Here is a 20,065-nt window from a genome sequence, read left to right on the forward strand (position 1 = left end):
CTGAATGCCATTTCTCCTTGTAGGTTAGATAGGTCAGCCCCATGCTGATTATTCTGGTCCGGGATGTGGGCTGATGGGAGGGGGGCCAATAACCGGTCTCTTTGAGTCTCAGAGGCAGTCCTGTCTGTCATGTCTTCGCTGAAAGCTGGGAGGAGCCACCCACAGTGGGTGGAGCTAGGCTAATCAGCCCTTTTGACAGACTCAGTCCAATCAGCTAGGACAAGAGCAACGCATTGTCTGACCCAGCCTACAAGGGGAATGGCGTTCAGCTAAGACAATGCCTATTCCTGATTGCTCTGCATGCTTTGGAGGTTTTTTTTTTCTTTTCTCTTGTTGCAATTCTTTTGCAGTTGCAGCAATTGCATGGTATAAAACTGCGGGTTTTGGCCTGTGTTGCGGCTCTATAGCATTAGGCCTTAAAGGATCGTGTGAATTTTAGTGATCGGTTGTGGCAAGGCTGTCTCCGTTTTACATCCCATGCCATTTATTAAAGCAAAGGTGAACGTGTTGTGGCTATTGGTATTTTGCTGAATTGTAAGTTTCAACAGACCCAACTAAAATGATGAGGGTTGCTGTGAGTTGCACTTGAGTAATACCTGGGGAGGTGGCCGGGGGAAGTGGGCTTGCACTTGAGTATTACCATTTCTGGAATAATGTAAGAACATTTAAAATGGCCTAAAAATGCACTGAGTTATTATTAAATATGTTGTCTCTTCTAAGAAAGGCAAGGATAGTTACAGGTTCATTTGAGTGGGACATGGAGATACAGATAACTATAGAGTCATCAAGGTGCAGTACCTATTATTATAATTTAAGATTTCATTGTCATGTATGAATTTAGGGATAGATTTATCTTAGAAGAGTGGTTCCCAAAATTTGTGATAAACCAGTCCCCTAAAACAATTAATGAATTTGTGTGAATCTTCTATGAATAAATCTAATGCTTTCAGTTATGTCAAGTCTGGGTAAGAAGTAAATTTACTGTTTTTAACAATTACATTTTAACTGACATATCACAAAAGATGTCAAAATTGGTGGAATGCAACTGCAGGCAAAATAGCAAAGGCCAGGATAAGCTTTGCTTCCAGCTTGGCCTCTTTACATTAAAAGAAGTCAAAGTTGCTCTCAGATTGTCTGGGCACACTGCAACTGGTACACCTCTGAGTGAGTTTTGACAGTGCTCCTATTTTACCTCTCCAAGCCTGTAAGATTAAAAAAAAAAACCCAAAGGTTGTGACTACCTTTAAATTGTCCTCTACTCACAGCTTCATAACTTTTGCCTGTTCATTGGCTCTGGTTTTTTAGTGTATGAGGAGATTCCCAATAAGAATATATTTGAATAGCTTTTTATTTCTTTCCTAGGTGATGATGAACAGAGTGATTGGTTCTATGAGGGTGAATGTGTCTCAGGATTCACAGTCCCCAACCTTTTGCCCAAGTGGGGACCTGACTGCCCGTCTGATATGGAACGAATGGACTCGAGCCTTGACAAAATCTCAGAGCCAACATTCCTTCTGCCCTCTCGGCCTGTTACAAGAGGTGAGATTCTTACGTGAATACTTGCATATTGTGGATATACTGTACCAGCTCAAATCAGACATGTGATAGGCAGGTGCAACTTTCAGAGTATATGTTGGAGAGACTAGAATAGCAGCTTGGATTATAGTGTAATGTAGAAACTAGGGATCATAGTTACATACCTGAGAAACCAATATGAATTTGCATACATATGAATTGAAGTAATAGTGATATGTTCTAATTCTGTTTTGTGCACCTGAATTAATTTCAGTTCTTTGACTGTAAGGAATTGGCTTGCTTAACAATGAAATAGACCGTATACTTTATAGCACACTCTTGTGAAAAGAAGGCACTGCAATACATAGTGCATTCTCACCCTAGTTTATAATATGTGTAAGCTCCATAGAACAGAACCTGGAAATCAGAAGCTCATCTAATTCTTGTTCTTTATTCCAGCTGATTCTGTTCGTATTTTTTTCACATTTCTTCATTATATTCTTCTTTCTTTTCAGGATTTCACCCTCGCTTAAACCGTCTTCCCAGTGTTACTACCCGTTGCCTTAGGAAGGGCCGTAGAAGGCTGGTTAGCAAGGTATTGCTTTATAGGGGATGATAATTTGTTTAACACATAGTGTCAAGAAATACAGTCATTGGTGAAATGTGCCATGTGGTTCATTCTAACAGTTTCAAATGTGTATTCATATACAAACTCTAGTTATGTATAAATGTCTTGATAATTTTTTTAAAAATGGCAATGAGGTTCTGTTGGAAAATAATCCGTTGTTATGAAAAGGAGGCTGCCTAAATATGAATGTGTGCAGTATAAAAAGAATCTGCTAATAGAAGAAAGAATGTTGGTGCCAAGCAAAAAGGAATGGACTCCTGGGATGAGGGAAGCTGTTTTGACAGTTGGGATGGAGGAAATAAATATTGATTGACATATTAATGTGGTTCTTGTATTACAATAGATTTAAATGCCCAGAGTTGTGCCTGTCATTTGCAAGACATTTCATTCTTTATGAGATATATATATTCAAGCATTTCTTACCATCCTTGGAATCGTTTTGTGTGTGAAGCTGGAATCCTGCAATCTCAATCTCCCACATATTAAGCAGAAAGATTTTGGGAGAGCTTAATTTGCAAGCATGTGTAAAAATACAGTAGTTAGACTCTATGTGGAGTTTATTTAAAGCTGTGGTGGTGCAATGGTTAGAGTGGAGTATTGCAGGCTAATTCTGCTGACTCAGCTGCCGGCAGTTTGGCAGTTTGAGTTGCATTAGCTCAAGGTTGACTCATCCTTCCAAGATTAGTAAAATGAGGATCCAGATAATTGGGGTCAATATGCTGATTCTGTAAACCACTTAGAGAGAGCTGTCAAGCACTATGAAGCGGTATATAAGTCTAAGTGCTATTGCTATTTTAGGAATTTCATTTGTGCCGAGAAAGAAGAATCTTATGTGTTAAAAAGGTTTGACTCATCAGTTAATTAGCTTAATGTGAATGGATGCTTCTTTATTCCAAAGTGCCTCTTCCATCTTCAACAAATTCTTCAAGCCCTTTCTCTGTACTTACCTAATCAAGTTAAGGAGTTGAAATATGTTTTAAGTTATAGTGAATATTATGTCTTGGGCAAGGGACTATTAGGCCACTGGTAAAGGCCTAGGGTCCTAGGCTTCTTAAAGATTCCTTTAATGAGAAAAATAATATTTACGTTTAATTCATCTTCATCACCTTAAAGGGATCTATGTCATTCGCAGTGGAGGTCACTGCTCCCCCTCCTCTTTTCTCTTCTAAATTGTAATAATAAATAATGAGTTTCATTCAAAGCTCCCTGCCAGCAAGCTGCTAATTACCCAAAGTATCGCTTGTAATTTACACAGTAATAAACTGTAAATTTAAACATTACGGCAGTTTAAGTTAATAATTTCTCTACTGTAGCATATAGCTCATCTTTCATCCCTGCTGTTGCCTTCCCACAAGCCTTTCATTTGATGGTGTTTTGTGTTTCTGGACACCAACTCACATTTTTATTGATAATGAAATCCTAGTTTTCAGGCAGTTTATCTTTATAGAACCCGTGTGAATATATACATACAACAATACGTGCTACAGTATATGAATATAAATGTTACTCTGTTTTCTTGTACAATGGTTCTGAAATGGTTTGATCCAATTACCCCTTTTCCTGGTCTTGAATTCAGGTCATAGCCCTCACAAAAATGCACACTATTGTTTTACATAAGGGTCTTGGCAGTGGCCGTCCCAAAGTGGATCCTAGACTCAAAGAAGCAATTACAAATTGCTCCATTATTTTCAGAATATGCCCAAACTTCCACTGGGAATAATTAACCCTAGTTATAAGAATTATTGCTCTAAGTATTACATACCTTTAAGGCTGATTCAGTTGAAAGAAAAACTTTTTATGGAACTGTTGGTTATAAGAAATTGGTGAAAGTAGAATAGCCTTGCAACAGAAATGGCTGATAATTGTCTAGGAATCATGTTCCAGTTAAAGGAAATATATGTTTAAATAACTTTGTTTCTTAGACTTGGACCTAATCTTTGATACAGTACTGTATGCTATGTAATATATACAGCTAAGAATAAGCTAACAAGCTTTCATAGGAGAATTCAGCAATTAACTCAAAGTACTTAATTGTAATTAACAAGGTTAGGATTTGAATAGTCATGTATGTGCACCTTCTTTTAAAAAATGCAAACAAAGCCCTTCAACTTTCATCATTTCCTTGGGGGAATAATATGATGCTAAATACGTCATTAGAATCTATGTCAGTTTTTTTTTTAATTTGATAACATTTTCTAATGTATGCTTTCTCTAAGGTGATACAAACAGAGGGGTAATTTTCATTGGAACATGACTAAAGAAGGAAGGGTTTAATTTGTCTCTAAAACTAGGTCTAAAATTAGAAGATTATACCATTTAAAATGATATGTTCAATTTTTGTGTAGTTTAATAATACGATGAATAGAAATTATTGGTATATAGTTGATGGTAACCTTTCCCCGCTAACTTTCCTTATAATCCACAGCCCAACAATTGTCATAAATGGTCCCATCTTGATTCCTTGAATGGAATAGAAAATATAGGTAGTCCTTTCTTATTGTCTCCCTCATTCAGTGATCATTCAGAATTAGGATTGGGATAAATTAGGTACTAAAAAGTATAACTTTATGCGACCAATATTTGCATTTATGACCTTCACAACATTACTCAGTCATTTGATTGCTATCAGTTACACATCCTATGCCTGATCTCTGTTTTTCTGTTGCTTTTACAAGAAAGTAAGCAAGGCGTACAATGGAAAATACACATTGAAAGAAATACTGTGGCGTCAGCATCCCTAAACGTTCTCAGGGCTGGGAGTTGTGAACTTGCTAGAAACCAGGGAGGCTGTGAGTCCTATCTTAGACATGAAAGCAAGCTGGGTGACTTTGAGCCAGTTACTCTCTCTCAGCCCTACTCACCTTAACAGGGATGCTATTGTGAGGAAAAGAGGAAAAGGAAGGGGTATCAAGTATGTTCACTACTTTGAGTTATTTATAAAAATAACACAATCAGAATAAAAATAAATCTTTTTCTTGTGAGTGGGAGAAAGAAAAAAAAGGGTCATGCACAGGAAAGATTGCTTATTGGAATTGCGTATTTATCTCTCCCCCCGCCCTCCCCCCAGTAAAATGGAGAGCTTTGAGAGGAAAGAATTACAAGACAGTACAATGTGCAATAGTATTGGGAAGGGTCACAGAGGGTGCATGAGGGTGTGGTGTGGGTCAGGGTGTGTGTGAGGGAGTGCACAAGAGGCGCAGTGCAGAAAGTGTGTGTGAGGGGGTATAACGTCAATTAGGGAGAATGTGTGGAGGTGTGGTGCACATTGGGAAGGGTGCATGGGGATATGTAATTGGTCAGTATAGCTCAACCTCAGAGGGGCTGGAGGAAGGTTCACGGGTGGCAGAGGCTTATCCCAATGACCCACGACCTTCTCTTAATTTTCTGAGGAAGCTGACAGGGAAGGTCACAAATGGTGATGGCAAGGATGTGGGACTGCTAGGGCTATGAGGGCTGGTTGTAATCACCTTCATTCAGCATCATGGATGGACTAGAAGACCTCCAAGGCCCCATTCAGCTCTGGTGTTCTGTGATCATCATAAATTTGAATAGTTGCTGAATGAATGAACTTGCTCAAGGACTATTTCCTCCCTCTCCGGTGAACGTAAATACAGAAAAAAATTCTCATCTTGCTAATTATGGGAGGAGGAATTAGGAGGAAAACGAAGGCAGAAGGTGTCAAACAGCACAGGACTGAACATTTCAAAGGGAAGTGGATTGAAAAAAAGAAATTCCTGATCACGATTTCTCACTTAGTGACAGCATTGTTTAATAACAGAGTATGAAAAAATGTATGATTTACAGTCTGTCAGACTACTTCAACCATAGTTAAATACAGCACAGATGAGTTGTTTCTGAGATTTAATTTTAGCTTGGAACACAGGACAAGAAGCCTGACAAACATGGCAGAATGTGGCTCATCTTATATGAAATACATAGAATACGCATAATTTTTATGCCAACTTCCATAGAAGTAAATTACAATTCAGATATTCTAAAATGCTTGCTGTTTCATTCTGGGTTTTTTTTTTTAGCAAAGTTGGAAACTAAGTCTTTGTAGGGAATATTATCCTTGCAATCTAGATAATCATACAGCATTGTAATACAATCTTTCAAGTAAGTTCCATTGAACTCACTGGTACAAACTTCCAGGGCAAAGTTCATAGACTGCCTTTTTCAACCAGGTTGCAGATGAACTTTTTGTGTGGTCTTGAGATTGCCTATTCTTAGATCACTCAAAATCAATCAGATTCAAGCTGAGGAACTATTATTACCTTGGGACTATTACCTAGAAGCAGAATAATATTAGCTAAGACACCATTGAGCTGAGCTGGAATCTTAATAGCTATATAAATATGTTTACATACTTTTCTTGGCAGAAATATAGAAGTGGGTTTCTCCTGCATTCTGTTTTTTTTCCCAATTTCCTGGTTAACCTTCGGTCCTGGGATTTGCTATGATCTCTCATCTAAATACTAACCAGGATTCAGTCTCCTTAATTTTTTGATATCACTAAGGTGTTGCTCCTTGATCCAACTTTAAACAAAGCAGTGATTGTGTTGTTGGTGATGTTTGTTGTTGTTGTTGTTGTAGTTTGTGTAGAATTTTCTTGGCAAAATTTTGCCATTGCCACCTTCTTCCCAAGACTGAGGGAGAGTGATTAGTCCAAAGTCATGTATTTGGCTTCAGGCTAAAGCAGGACTAGAACTTATGTTCACTAGGTTTCTTGCTTAGTACCTTAATCACTACATCAAACTGGCTCTCTCTGTACTCTTTAGATAAAATGATTCCATTGAGCATGAAAGTTAACTTGTAAGGTTGTTTAGCTGTATTCTTTAATTTCTCAGAGGTTGATATTATACTGTGTAAGTATGAATTTAGAATTGGTTTGTAAAGGAAGACTAATTTGGGAAGAAAGACTGTCTGAGATTCAAACAATATAGAATCATAGAGTAGGAAGGGATCATTTTACCATTGAGTCTGATTCCATTCTCAAAACAGAAATCAAATAAAAGCAACCAAGAGGATAAAATTGAGCCAACCACAATCACATTTAATATGAGGATTGAAGGCCATTTATATGGAAGAGACACAAGGATGAATGCAGTTTGCATTTTGAACCTCGCTTTTTATTACATCCAATTTTGTAGTAGGTCTTGCTTGGAAAATGTTATGTAATATGGGTACTGGCAGTTTTCTTCTGTCCATCTTGTCCATCTTCCTAAAACTCTAAAAAGTTGCTATAGCCGAATAATATTTTAAATTGGATTTTGCTTCCCTAATTTATCATGCCTTGCTTTGTGAAATTCAAGGCAGTAGATGATTACTTCATTTGGCTCAGGAAGTAAACAGTATCTTAAAACTATGTGTTATGACCAGAGGTAGGTTTCTACCGGTTCGCACCAGTTCTATAGAACCGGTTGTTAACATCACCGGTAGTTCTAAGAACCGGTAAAACCGACCCCTGCTTGGACCCGCCCCTCCCTGCTGCTCCTACAGGCCAAAAACCGATTTTTATTATTGCACTTGTGCGAAAATCCCTTCCTCATTCTCCCCCGTCCACCCCTCCCTTTGCTGCCCCAGGCCCCGCCCCATCCGCTGCTCCAAAGTAAAAAAAAACAACCCATTTTTTTAAAAAAAACAGTTTTTTTACTGCGCATGGGCGAAAATCCCTTCCTTATTCTCCCCCGTCCACCCCTCCCTTAGCTGCCCTGGCCTCCGCCCCTATCCGCCGCTCCAAAGTAAAAAAACTTTTTAAAAAAACCAGGGTTTTTACTGCTCATGCATGAAAATCCTTCCTCATTCTCCCCCACCAGCCTCACCCCGCCCCTACTTATAGCACATGTGCGCTAACTACAAACGTTTTCCTGCTCAGCGCCATCGTTCACACCAGCAGCAGGAGCAGCCCAGCCAGCCAGCTAGCTGTCGCTGCCTGCCTTCTGCCGCCCTGCTGAGTGAGTGAGGGAAAGCCGCAGCCCCAGTTGCCACCGCTGCTAACTGTCCTTGCCTGGCCGGCCGGCCTCCCAGGCTTGCCTTGCTCAGCCTGCCTTCTGGCCTGCCTGCCTTACCTTAAAGAAGATGCAAGCCTCGGCTGCCGCTGCCGCCACCGCTAGCTGTCCTCGCCCGCCCTGACTGCTTATCCTGCCGTCCTCCGAAGACATGGATCAGTAAGTATGACCTCCAACCCGGTCGCCTACTTACTGCTGCCAGTCCTGGTTGATTGACGACTCCCGGGACGCCCACTGCCCTTGCTGACGCTCCCTGCCTCGCCCACGGCCCTCCATTGTTGCTGCCTTGCCTTCCTACCACCGATTAGTAGTGAGGAGGCAAAGCAACAAGTCCTGCTGGGCCAGTCCCCTACCTCCTCCTGCCGCTGCCACCAGCCCGGTTGAGAACCTACTTCTGCGCCGGCCATCCTTGCCGCAGCAAGCTAGAAGACTGAGGAGGACCCTGGCGTAGTTGACTAGCCAACTTGCCTGTCTCCTTTTTGGTAAGTTGCTTTTTTATATTTATGTATTTATTTATTTTTTTACTATCTGTTTTTGTTTTTATTAATCATAAAAACAAAACAGATACTAAAGAAACAAACACATAAATAAAAATTATTTTACTGTTCATCTTGATGTTTCTCCTTTGCTTAAAGAAACCTCAAGATGAATAGTAAAATAATTTTTATTTATGTGTTTGTTTCTTTAGTATCTGTTTTGTTTTTATGATTAATAAAAACAAAAACAGATAGTAAAAAAATAAATAAATACATAAATAAAGAAAAGCAACTTACCAAAAGGGAGACAGACAACTTCTTGTTACATTGATGTTATACATTGTATGTTTCTGCGTAAATCAATATATAGCAACATCAATGTAACAAGAAGTTGCATGCATACATAAATGGACTTTTTTAAAAAATAAAAGTGTTTTTTTTTACATAAACAAAACAAACATAAACATAAACCATCTTCAGTTACATAGTGTGTTGGTTGGTACAAATCACTTGTGTACAATCTCTGCAGTCTTTCCCTTCCAATTTGCATTAATCTTTATATCATAATTCCACTATATATATTTATAGTATTACTATTACTAATTGCTTACTACACTACTAATATTACATCATTTTATGTGAGCAAATCACCATTTTTACTTAATCTACTTTATAATGTTCATTTCATCATCACCAATCTATTTTATAACAATATATCCTTACTTTACCTTACCTCTGTAATTCTATTATACTTATATTATAAAGTATTATAAAATATTTCATAAATGAAAAAGCAAAGCAGAAACAAATATCAATAAGTACAGCAGTGTAACAGAAAAATTATTTAAATTTATTTGTATTGGCTTATTTCTAATTTTGTTAATTATATCAACATGTTTATAATTATCAACCTTCTGTATTTAATTCATACATAGCAATGATCATTCTCCATCTAATTTCTACCTCTTATCTCTATCCATTTCTGCACATTGTAATTTTTTAAATTTCATTTTCATCTATGGGAATCTCTTCATTTTTCCACTATTGTACAAACAATTCTAGCCGCTGTTAACACATATAACATTAAACATGTATTGTACTCCCTTTATGTGGGTACCAACAAAATATTTCTGGTTTTAAAATTTAAATCTATATGTTGCTTTACCATTTTTGCTAACCTGGACACCATAACCTCTTGAATAGCAGTGCCGAATACTGAATTCATATATTCCAGTTTTTTAAACTGGGGAATAAATTTCAGAAAAAGAATTCAGTATTGCTCTGTGAATGTGTCTATCAATTCCATTTGATTTTGTACTATTATCTTTTTTTTGTACTATATATATCTGCATAAGGCTGTAAAAAGCTTCAGTATATTTTTAAGTTGCATTCTAAAAAGGTTAGGCAACCAAACATGGCTTCTCCTGGCTTATCTCTCTCTGCTATAGAGAGAGCATTCCATTAGGGACTGTTGGTCCAGGTAAGTCGTCTTGGCTAGGAAAGATTTTTGTGCCACTACTGGCACAAAATAACAAACTCCCTTGGTTTGTTAATAGTATTTCCATTTTAAGTGTTTCTTTTTCAATTAATGAATTGTAATTATGAAAATATCAGCCATTTTTTTATATACACAGTGCAACATCTTTTTTATAGACTGTCATTTTCAAATCCACTTTCAGTTCCGTCTCATTTTTGTCTGGTGAAACTTGTTCCTCTTCCATAACATCTTTTAAACACTAACTAGCTGTAGTGTCAGGGACTCTTAAAAGTAACTGAATATTACTGATCTCCGTTCCTCACCTGCTTTCTTCGCTTGCCACTGCCTTCACCACTCAACTTACAACAACAATCGAGTCCAAACCACTGTTGATTTTTTTTGCAGCATATTGCCAAGATGAAAAGGCAAATGAGTTTGTCTGCTTTTTTCGGCAAGAAAACAAAAGGAGATCCAAAAGAGTCACAATCACAACCATTGGAGTTTGAGGAAAGCAGAGCCAGCACATCATCCATTAAAGAAAGCGGAGCCAGAACATCATCCACACCAGGACCAGAGGAAAGAGCCAGCATATCATCCATCAAAGAAAGCGGAGCCAGCACATCATCAGGTACTGGAAGAGCTAAATCAGACATTGAAGGGAACCTTCCTGACCGCTGGACACTGCAGCAGTACAATAATTTTAGGGAAAAATATGATGGACTGGACGTTTCCCATAAAAAATTAGGTTGCAAGTATTGCAGAAGATTTGAAATTTTGACCAAAGAAAAAAACGTCCACGGAGCTAAGAAGAATTACCAAATTGAACGATCAGGAAGGAGTAAAGAAATCCAACAAGTTTCCCTCAGAAAGAAATTGAAGGAACATTTCTCATCTAAGGCTCACAACATCTGTACAGAGAAGTTAAAGCAATGTGAGCGGGATGTCATAAGCAAAGGACTGGAGAAGATGAGTGAGAAATATCTGGGTAGTACGTGTAGAGTGTTTATTACAGTGTATAGTCTGGCACAAACATGCAGACCATTTTCATATATAGAAGATCTGATTGAGTTACAAAAAAGAAATGGGAACACGGTTGCATTCACGTAGAACTGCAGTTGCAATAGTAGATTTCATTGCAAAAGATATCAGGAAACATTTATTTACCAAAATTATTGAGAAAACTCGCAAAATCTTTTTGATAATTGACGAAGCCTCAACAATATATTCCAAACCAGTTCTTATACTGTACTTAAAAGTTGAGGGTCCAGCTTTCTCACCAACAATTTTCCTTGAACTAGTAGAATTAGATAAACAAGATGCAGAGATGATATATTGTTCGGTTATAGGAAGTTTGACTAAAGTTGGGTTTAATAGAAACTATCTGGAGAAACATTTAATTGGATTTTGCTCTGATGGAGACAGTGTTATGCTTGGGAGAAAATCTGGGGTAAGCACTAGGATTGCCAAAGAGTTTCCAAATATTTTAATATGGCACTGTTTAAAACATCGTCTGCAACTTGTTTTAGATGATTCTATTAGGGAAATAAAGCAAATCAATCATTTTCAAATTTTTATTGATAAAATATATTCTATTTTCCATCAATCGAATAAGAACCTAATTGAACTTAACAAAATTTCCAAACAACTTGAGATTGAAAGGATAAAAATTGGTAGAGTTTTTGGACCAAGATGGGCTGCCTGTAGTTTAAGATCAACCCTAGCTGTGTGGTAGGCTTATCCTGCCATCAGTTTTTCTGTTCAAATAAAAAATACTCCGATATAGCTGCCCGTCTTGAAAACTCATATTTTCTCACTGATTTGGCCTTGATGACTGATGTGCTAACTGAAATATCTCTCCTTTCTAATGCGTTGTAAGCGAGAAACATAGACACTATAAAGGCTGAAAAACTTGTGCTAAGGTCAATTAAATCATTTGAAATGCTTATAGAGGAAAAGGGTTCATACGAAAATAAGATTGATGAATTAATTACTTCAGAAACCTTTAAAAATATAAATTTTATATAAAATCATCAATTTGTGGGACTTCCTCGTGAAAAACTTATACAAAGCATTATAACTAATTTGAAGAAAAGATTGATGGGTTGCGAACATTTAAAGACAGGCTGCCAGTTTAAAGACATTGATCAATTAAAATTTCTAAATTATTTGGAGCCAGATTATTGGAACATTGAAGAAGTGGTGGTTCCATGGAGAGCAGCTGAAGGACAATTGGTTGCATTTGGTCAAATTTTCAATTATGAAATCAATATTAATGATTATTTGTGATTTCATAGAAAATGTACTAAAAGATTCTAAAAATTATACAATTCCTTGCAGCATTATTGCAGTCAGTTCAGCAGAGGTGGAAAGGGGCTTCTCACAGATGAACATAATATGTTCAGAAGGCAGAAGTCGCCTTACAATTTCCAATATTACAAACCTTCTGACCATCAGTCTAATTGGCTTACCTGTGCAAGAATGGGACCCTGTTCCTATAGTAAAGAAGTGGTTACTGGCACATCATCACACAGCTGATAATGCTCGTGTTAAACACAAGAAAACTAACTCAGGATGATAATAGAAAAGCAATTTGGGAGTACTTTAAATAAGTTTTGTTTTTTGTAAAGTTTTGTTATGTAATAGTTTTTGATTAATATTTTAAAATGTTGTAACAATATAGTTTTGTGTACCTTTTTATTATTTAAGCATTAAAGACATGACATAATAAACTACCTTTTGTTTTGGTATATCTTTTTTAATACTTAGTCATTAGGGCAAAAAACGTGATGCGTTGGCCTCGCCCAGCCCTCTGCAGCCCTCCCCGTAGCCTCGCCTTGCCCTCTCCAGGGTTCGCCAGGCCTTGGAAACTGGCAAAAAGCACTTGCTAAGCAATTGGCCACTAAGCGAGCACCTGGTCATTAAGTGAGGACCACTTAAATTTGGGTTGCCAGCCACATGGCCACCTGCCCGGGCCTTGCCTGGGCCTCCCCAGGGCTTGAAAACTGGCAAAAAGCACTTGCTAAGCAATTGGCCACTCAGCGAGCACCTGGTCATTAAGTGAGGACCACTTAAATTTGGGTTGCCAACCATATGGCCGCCTGCCTGGGCCTTGCCTGGGCTTCTCCAGGCCTTGGAAACTGGCAAAAAGCACTTGCTAAGCAATTGGCCACTTAGCGAGCACCTGGTCATTAAGCGAGGACCACTTAAATTTGGGTTGCCAGACACATGGCAACGCCCATCCGTCACATGACCATGTACCATGCCCACCCCAGTCACATGACCACGTAGCCACGTCCAATCAGCAAGCCACTCCTACCCCCCAGTCACATGACCACCAAACCACACCCACAAATTAGGCCACACCCACAGAACCGGTTGTTAAGAAATTTGAATCCCACCCCTGGTTATGACCGCAGCCTCAATTTGCTGGCCAACTTAGCACATCTGTTTAGAGGAGAATGTGATGGAATGTCTAACAGACCTTGGGGAAGTGAAGGAAGAGTGGCAAAAAGAGACACCTCAACTCTGGAGAATGCAGAAGCTTAAGAAAGAGTCACAAAGCAAATGTGCTTTACTTATTGTTAGGTATAAATTGAGCAGGAGAATTTCTCTGATAGGCTTCCATGATTCCGATAGGCTTCAAAGATTCTGCCAGCAACATTGATCTTTCCAGAAACCAAGTGGTTCTTGTTTCTTGAGTTTGTCAGGTTTGCAGGGCTTGACAGAGGCAGGTGTAGCATTTGTAGCTCTTCTACTTTCGTACCTTCATTCTCGCTACTGCTGTTGCCTCATTTTAATAGCAGTGTTTAATAGTAGTTTTGCTATTCTTCCCTGGAGATGAGTGGTGCTGAAGCAAGCCTTATGGCCTTTGTTCTCCTCCCAGAAAGGAATCATGGAGCTTTATTTTTGCTATGTATCTAGGCTTTTTTGTGGGATTGAATTGGAGGAAAAGAACAGTGTTACTGTGTTAATTGAATTCATTTTTAAAAGTGTCCATATATTTATGGCAATCGTTTTATATCATTAATGCCATTTCTGTGGCAGTCATTTTGAAACTGTGCTCTGATACTAAAAAAGCTGAAAATGGTTTCTTATCCCACAAAAGACTGTACCATTTCATACACACTTTTCCCTTCCTCTCTCCTTCTCTTCTTCCGCTGCCCAAGCAGTCTTGCATGCTCTTTTTGGATCAAAACAGCACTTTCACCCAGGGATTCTACAGGTTCTCACCTATTCGCTAGAACCAGTTGTTAACATTCTAAGCACTTTGGAGAACCGGTTGTTAGAAGAAATTACTGGCCTAATGCTGTAAGGAAGGCAGGAAGGAAACATTCTGGTGTTGCTGACAGAAACTGCCTTTCTGTTAACCCTTATTACATTCTTGGCAGGACTAGACTTCCTGTCTCAGGAACTTCTCTGGAGTTTTTTCCCCCTCTTGCTGGTACTTTGCTTGTGAGGAGTGACCATTCAAAGTTACAATGGCACTGAAAAAAGTGATTTATGGCTGTTTTTCACCCTTACAACTGTTGCAGCATCCCCACAGTCATGAGAGGCCAGGCGAGGAGATGCGTGCCTCGATGTGAGTGATATTGAGTTGGCCACGCCCAGCCAATAACATGACCACCAAGCCATATCCACCCGGTCACATGACCACCAAGCCACGCCTACCAGCTAAGCCACGCCCACAGAACCAGTTGTTAAAAAATTTGAATCCCACCCCTGCTTTTACCCCACTCTACTTATAATTAGTTGAGGCTGACTTAGGTTTCAGTAAGTGAGTCAGTGTAGTTTTAGTCTTAGTCTTTCCCCCTCTTACTTTGTGTTTCAGGAGACCATCATGAATGCAATGGGTACTGAGAGGATTAGCCACATCATTGGTGATTCCTGCCAAAAAGAGTAAGCACCTGGGCACAGTAGATAAAGATCTAGAACTTGGGGGTTGGGCAGGAAGCAAATATTCATTAGTTTAAGTTTATTATAATGTATGTCGTAGTTCAAATATGAAAGTCTGTTCGTGGAGGCATCCATAGGGAGTGTTGGGAAAGATGGCTCAAATGATGAAAGCAGTAGCACACTGCAAGTTCCAGCCCTTTATATGTATATCATAGTGCTGCCTGAATATGTGAAAGCATCAGATCCTATGGGCGCTTCTTCTCATAATAAAGAATTAGATTTGTTTTTCACTTTATAGGAATGCTGAAGGAAATTGTTTCAGCAAGCAATGGCTGTGTTTGTTTGACTACCCACCCACCCCAATTCATTTGGACTAATTCCTGTTCCAAAATAAGGTGGCAACTGTGGCCAGGAAGGCCTTTACATAGGTTCTTCCAGGAAGCCCTTCAGATAGCCACCTGTCGCTTGTTTACTCTTGATTGGGCCACTATAATGTGTGGTACATGGGACTGTCTTCGAAAACCTCTCGGAAGCTAAAATGACCCAGATTGCAGTGCAGTGGTATGTAGTAATGTGTGTTAGTTTAGTTAGTTAGTTTACTTTATTGTCATTGAACCTCATAGAATGAAATTAAATGTGATCTTCAATGTACATTATAACTAGAAAAATAAAACACAAACACACATCCTTCACATTCTATACAATTGAATTGAAATTATTACGGTCCACACACGTGTGTCCCTGTTGCTTTTGAGATGCACTGGCTGTCAGTTGGCAATTCAAGATGCTGGTTGCTGCCTCTTCATGTCATATAGCTTGGTTCCTTGAGGGACCACTTGTCTCCTGCTTGTTCAGTGAGATCGGCTATTGAGGATATACTTTGGATCCTATTGATTAAGCAGGGTCATGTTGCTATGCCTTCTTGGCAATAGCTGCTGTTATCCTACAATGACATCCCCCCTGATATCCACATTATTCCAATCCCTTAGTTTTTCTGCAAGTTCTTGACCTCTGAAGTCTTGGATTGAGATGTGGTTGAGTCCCTTTGATTTTTTTATTCTGTCTTCTAATCAGTTGGATTCTTTTTCTTAGATATAGGCTGTTTTCCTTTCATTGGTAAGCTACCCAGAGTTGTGAAATCAGGCAGTCCTGAAATATAAACAAATAATAAGGAGCTGCCATTTGAAGAAGTGATAATGTATTTGCCCTTCTATATTGACACAGTATTCCTGTCCCCCCCCCCTCCTTTTAATAATGGCTATTGGACTACTCCCTATTAGTTGAATCATATACTTTAGTTTTTTTAAATGTGCATGTATAAAAAAACACAAAATCCCAACACAAATAAACAAAAGGGATGTTAATGCTAAATAGTATAGCTGCTTAGTTATAATAGAAAGGATACCTTAGTAGTAAACATTTCAGCATTTTTGAAATAATATTTTCCTGGCATTAGATTATCCTAATCATAGGTTTTTGATGGGTGAGATACTGAAATTTACCTTTCTAAAAAGAAAGTATTTGTAATACCCTAATAATCTCATCTTGGGTGGGTGTAAAGATAGTGTGGCTTCCTGTGGATGTGCTCCATTGGATTGAATTTTCTGTCATCCGTTAATATTTAGATTAATTCCTATTGTCTTATAACTTTAGCAAATCTGCCTAACATGGATACTTAATCTTTTTCTTTTCTTCTTTATGCATCACATTTTCTTTGTTTCTTCATTTCTTCCAACTCTATTCTCCTGCTCCGTTCAACTTCATCTCTCCTACCATCTCTAGTTTCTGGTTGCCATCAATGGGAATGAGAGATCGCAACCAGGTAAGCTGGCTCTACTTTGTATATTCTCTCATTTGATTTCTATCTCTCTAGAAAGAACAAAGTGCTGGCTTCCAATTTCTTCCACATTGCAGCCTGGGTCCAAGAGGTAAGGCAGCCCCCCTTTTTTGGTCCAGCAGACCACTATGGCTCCTTGTACCAAATAGAACCCCAAAATGTTAGCTTTCTACAATTTTCTTTATAGCTGCAAATGTTATTTGCATGTTTCTGTCAATTCTTCTATATTTATGACTTTTCAGTCTCTATGCAGTCTCCTAATTTTTCCACTTTCTTACCATATTTTATAGCTACATTTTCAGTCATGCTAATACCTACTTACATACAATTGTGAAGCAGAGAAACAGGAATTTTAGTTATGATATTGTTTTATGATCATATATAGTGTTTACATCAATGCCCACTGATGTTGAAAGCTCAACAAACTTGTACCTGTTATGTGTTTAATTTCTGAGTGTGCAGATTAGTTCATGTACCACTTATGCTAGTAAAATGAAATCATATTTCATCTTTTAATGGAAAAGCAGCTCTCATTTTCAGTTTTAATCAGCAGTGCTTGTCCTGTTCAGTACCAACCCGTTTTGTTTCACTCTAAATAATGCTAAAATTTTACCAAACACTCTTTTTCTGAACTCACTTTTGTTTTACATATCTAGGACTGTTGAAAGTCAGCTATTACAATCAGACGTTTTTTGGGTGAATTTGTACTTTCTAGACCACGGGTATCAAACTCGATCGTGTTACGTCGTGTATCACAATTTTTTTTGCCTTTATGGAGCCGGGGGTGGGCGTGGCCTGCATGTGCTGCATCTGGCCTGCGGACTGCCAGTTTGACACCCCTGTTCTAGACAGAGAGACAGACAGATGCAAAAGAAAGGAGAGGTACTTTATGAATCTGAGGGAAATGTCCTCTTTACCATATGTTTGGATATTAGAATCTGTGATCAAATGAGCTAATTTAATGGGATTATTTAATTATAGCAGGCTTGAGCATTTATTTTTTCTAGTTGTTTTTGTTACATCTTACGCTTCCTTGGTAGAAAGATCTTGTAATAATTGAAGAATGTTGTCTTCAAAGTTAAAAGAAGGATTTTTTTTTGACAGTTAATTAGGAAGGAGATAGAAAATGGTGTTAACATTAAAATTTTGCAGGACTAATGAAGATGGAGTTTGTAATATGATCTTTATGTTTTTCATCACTGTCTTTTGTCAGAAAGCATTTCTGAAGATAGAGTTGATCTAAAAATTAAGCAAGGCAGTTGGGAATTGCATGTTTGAATGATTTCCCATCTTGAAATCTCCAAGTGAATATGCAAATTTGACTTATCAGATAGAAATATCTAAGGTAAACTACTTCTAATATACACCCAGAGAAAAGTTTTTAACATACGAGAATATGCTACTCTATTGATTTTACTCTAAGGACGGCTATGCCACTTGCTTTGCTTAATGTTTGAACAGCTCACAGCTTTTAAAAGAACTTCAGTCACTGCTTTGTGTTCAAGAAGAAAATCTATCTGTGAATAAGTTTTGGTTTTCCAATAGCTCATATACAATAAATAAATAAATAGATTATACCTTTTTAATTGTTTCTGATAAATAATTTATTCTGCTGGTAAAGCTAATACATTCAGTTCCTTATATCATTCTTAATAACAGCTTCTGCTGTTATGTTATGTCACTCTATCAGAGTTCTGTCTGTAATATTAAAGAGGTATTTATGACAGTTTCCAAGCTGTCAGGGCTCATGACAAGGTTGTTAACCGATTTGTAAGAAACTGTGTACAAATGAGAATAGGGTTGATAGCCAAAAAAATAATATTTTCCAGTATTCTGGAGATACTCTATCTTGGAGATTTGGGTTGTGAAGATGAATTCCTGATGTTATCTTAAAACAGGAGAAAAACATTTGGTTCTCAACTGGTTCTCAATTGGGGCAAATACGTTAGACACACAATTGGTAGATGTGGGATTGACTCAGAGTTCACTATACTGGATGATACCATAAATAGTTATACACTTTATAGGATTGAATTCAAGCATCTTTTTTCAGATGATATAACTTGGCATGTTATTAACTACCTGTGTTTTAAATTTATAGTTTAGTCCATTATCTCCACTGTATTCCTTGGATGTTCTTGCTGATGCTTCACACCGAAGATGCTCACCAGCACACTGCTCAGCCAGGTAATCACATGCTTTGTTTTCACATCGCAGGGAATGATACTTTTTGTTGGTTTTGGAACATATAGGTCTGAAAACATACAATATATTTATCCAAAATTTAATTTCTAAAGAGAACCTTGGATGGATATCCAAGATGAATAATAATCATGAAAGTAAATATATGATTGACAAGAATTTTACAAAAGCAAAAGAGCTTTGTACAAGAAAGCATTAAAAGTACTCACTATAATGAAACACAATCATATTCATACCCATTATTCTATGGCAGGGGTGTCAAACTCAATCCTATCATGGGCTGTATTAGGATTTTGTTTGCTCATGAGGGGTCAGGGTGGGCATGGTCTGGTCATCACAGCTGACTGGGTGGGCATGGTCGGGATGGGATGGGGCCAGGGTGGCACAGGCCAGTCCCTCGCCATATCTGGGATGGCCCCATGGGTCAACTCTGGCCCTATTGCAGGCTGATCTGGCCCGTGAACCACGTGTTTGACACCGCTGCTCTATGGGGAGAAAACACCATGGGATGTACCTTTATTAGGACCAACCAAATATTTATAATGATTATTTGATCAAAATGCATAACAGTTTTAAAGAACTCTTCAGTTGACAAGATGTTACAAAAACCAAGGGATAGGGAAGAAGCAATAACATTCAAGGATTAGTTTAGCAGTTTTAATTTATAAGGCCTGCTATATGACTTTTTGGAAAGAAACGGCAGAAAAAAGGTGGCTCCATGAAAAGTGGAGCCGATGACCATGTGGGATGAAAAGCCAGCAAGTAGACCAGCTCTTCATAATTCCTTTTCAGAGAAGGAGAGGACTTGAGATCACCCAGAAGTACTCCAGACAGTTGCTGCTCATGAGGAGGCTGCAAGACAGTAGTGCCTGACCAGCTTAGAGATCTGCAAGATGAGGAAATAGCCATCTTGTTCAAAACACAGTTGGCACCCTTAAAAAGGCACTAGTTTTGTACACCTCCTTTTCTAATCACTTTTAGAAATTACATGTTACTGCTTTTCACTTATTAGGAACCTTTGGATTGACA

At 38.3% G+C, this 20,065-nt stretch overlaps 1 protein-coding gene across 14 annotated transcripts in view; it reads left to right on the plus strand.

The window, feature by feature from the left end:
* GPATCH2L (G-patch domain containing 2 like) overlaps positions 1 to 20,065 on the plus strand; it is a 48,192-nt gene that overhangs the window by 13,728 nt on the left and 14,399 nt on the right. For 5 of the 14 annotated variants that reach the window (XM_087922000.1, XM_087922001.1, XM_026712196.2 and 2 more), the window contains exons 4-8: positions 1,363 to 1,539; positions 2,031 to 2,110; positions 14,933 to 15,000; positions 16,780 to 16,819; positions 18,936 to 19,021. In XM_087922000.1, the coding sequence (XP_087778126.1) occupies positions 1,363 to 1,539; positions 2,031 to 2,110; positions 14,933 to 15,000; positions 16,780 to 16,819; positions 18,936 to 19,021 (451 nt within the window). Of the gene's footprint in view, positions 1 to 1,362; positions 1,540 to 2,030; positions 2,111 to 10,509; positions 12,684 to 14,932; positions 15,001 to 16,779; positions 16,820 to 16,870; positions 16,926 to 18,935; positions 19,022 to 20,065 lie in introns of those variants that run through there. The other 9 variants (XM_087922003.1, XM_087922002.1, XM_026712213.2 and 6 more) reach the window with 3 other exon arrangements.

The sequence above is a fragment of the Pseudonaja textilis genome, chromosome 1, assembly GCF_049901715.1.
Source record: "Pseudonaja textilis isolate UNSWEBS1 chromosome 1, rPseTex1.2, whole genome shotgun sequence".
Classification (NCBI taxonomy): domain Eukaryota; kingdom Metazoa; phylum Chordata; class Lepidosauria; order Squamata; family Elapidae; genus Pseudonaja; species Pseudonaja textilis.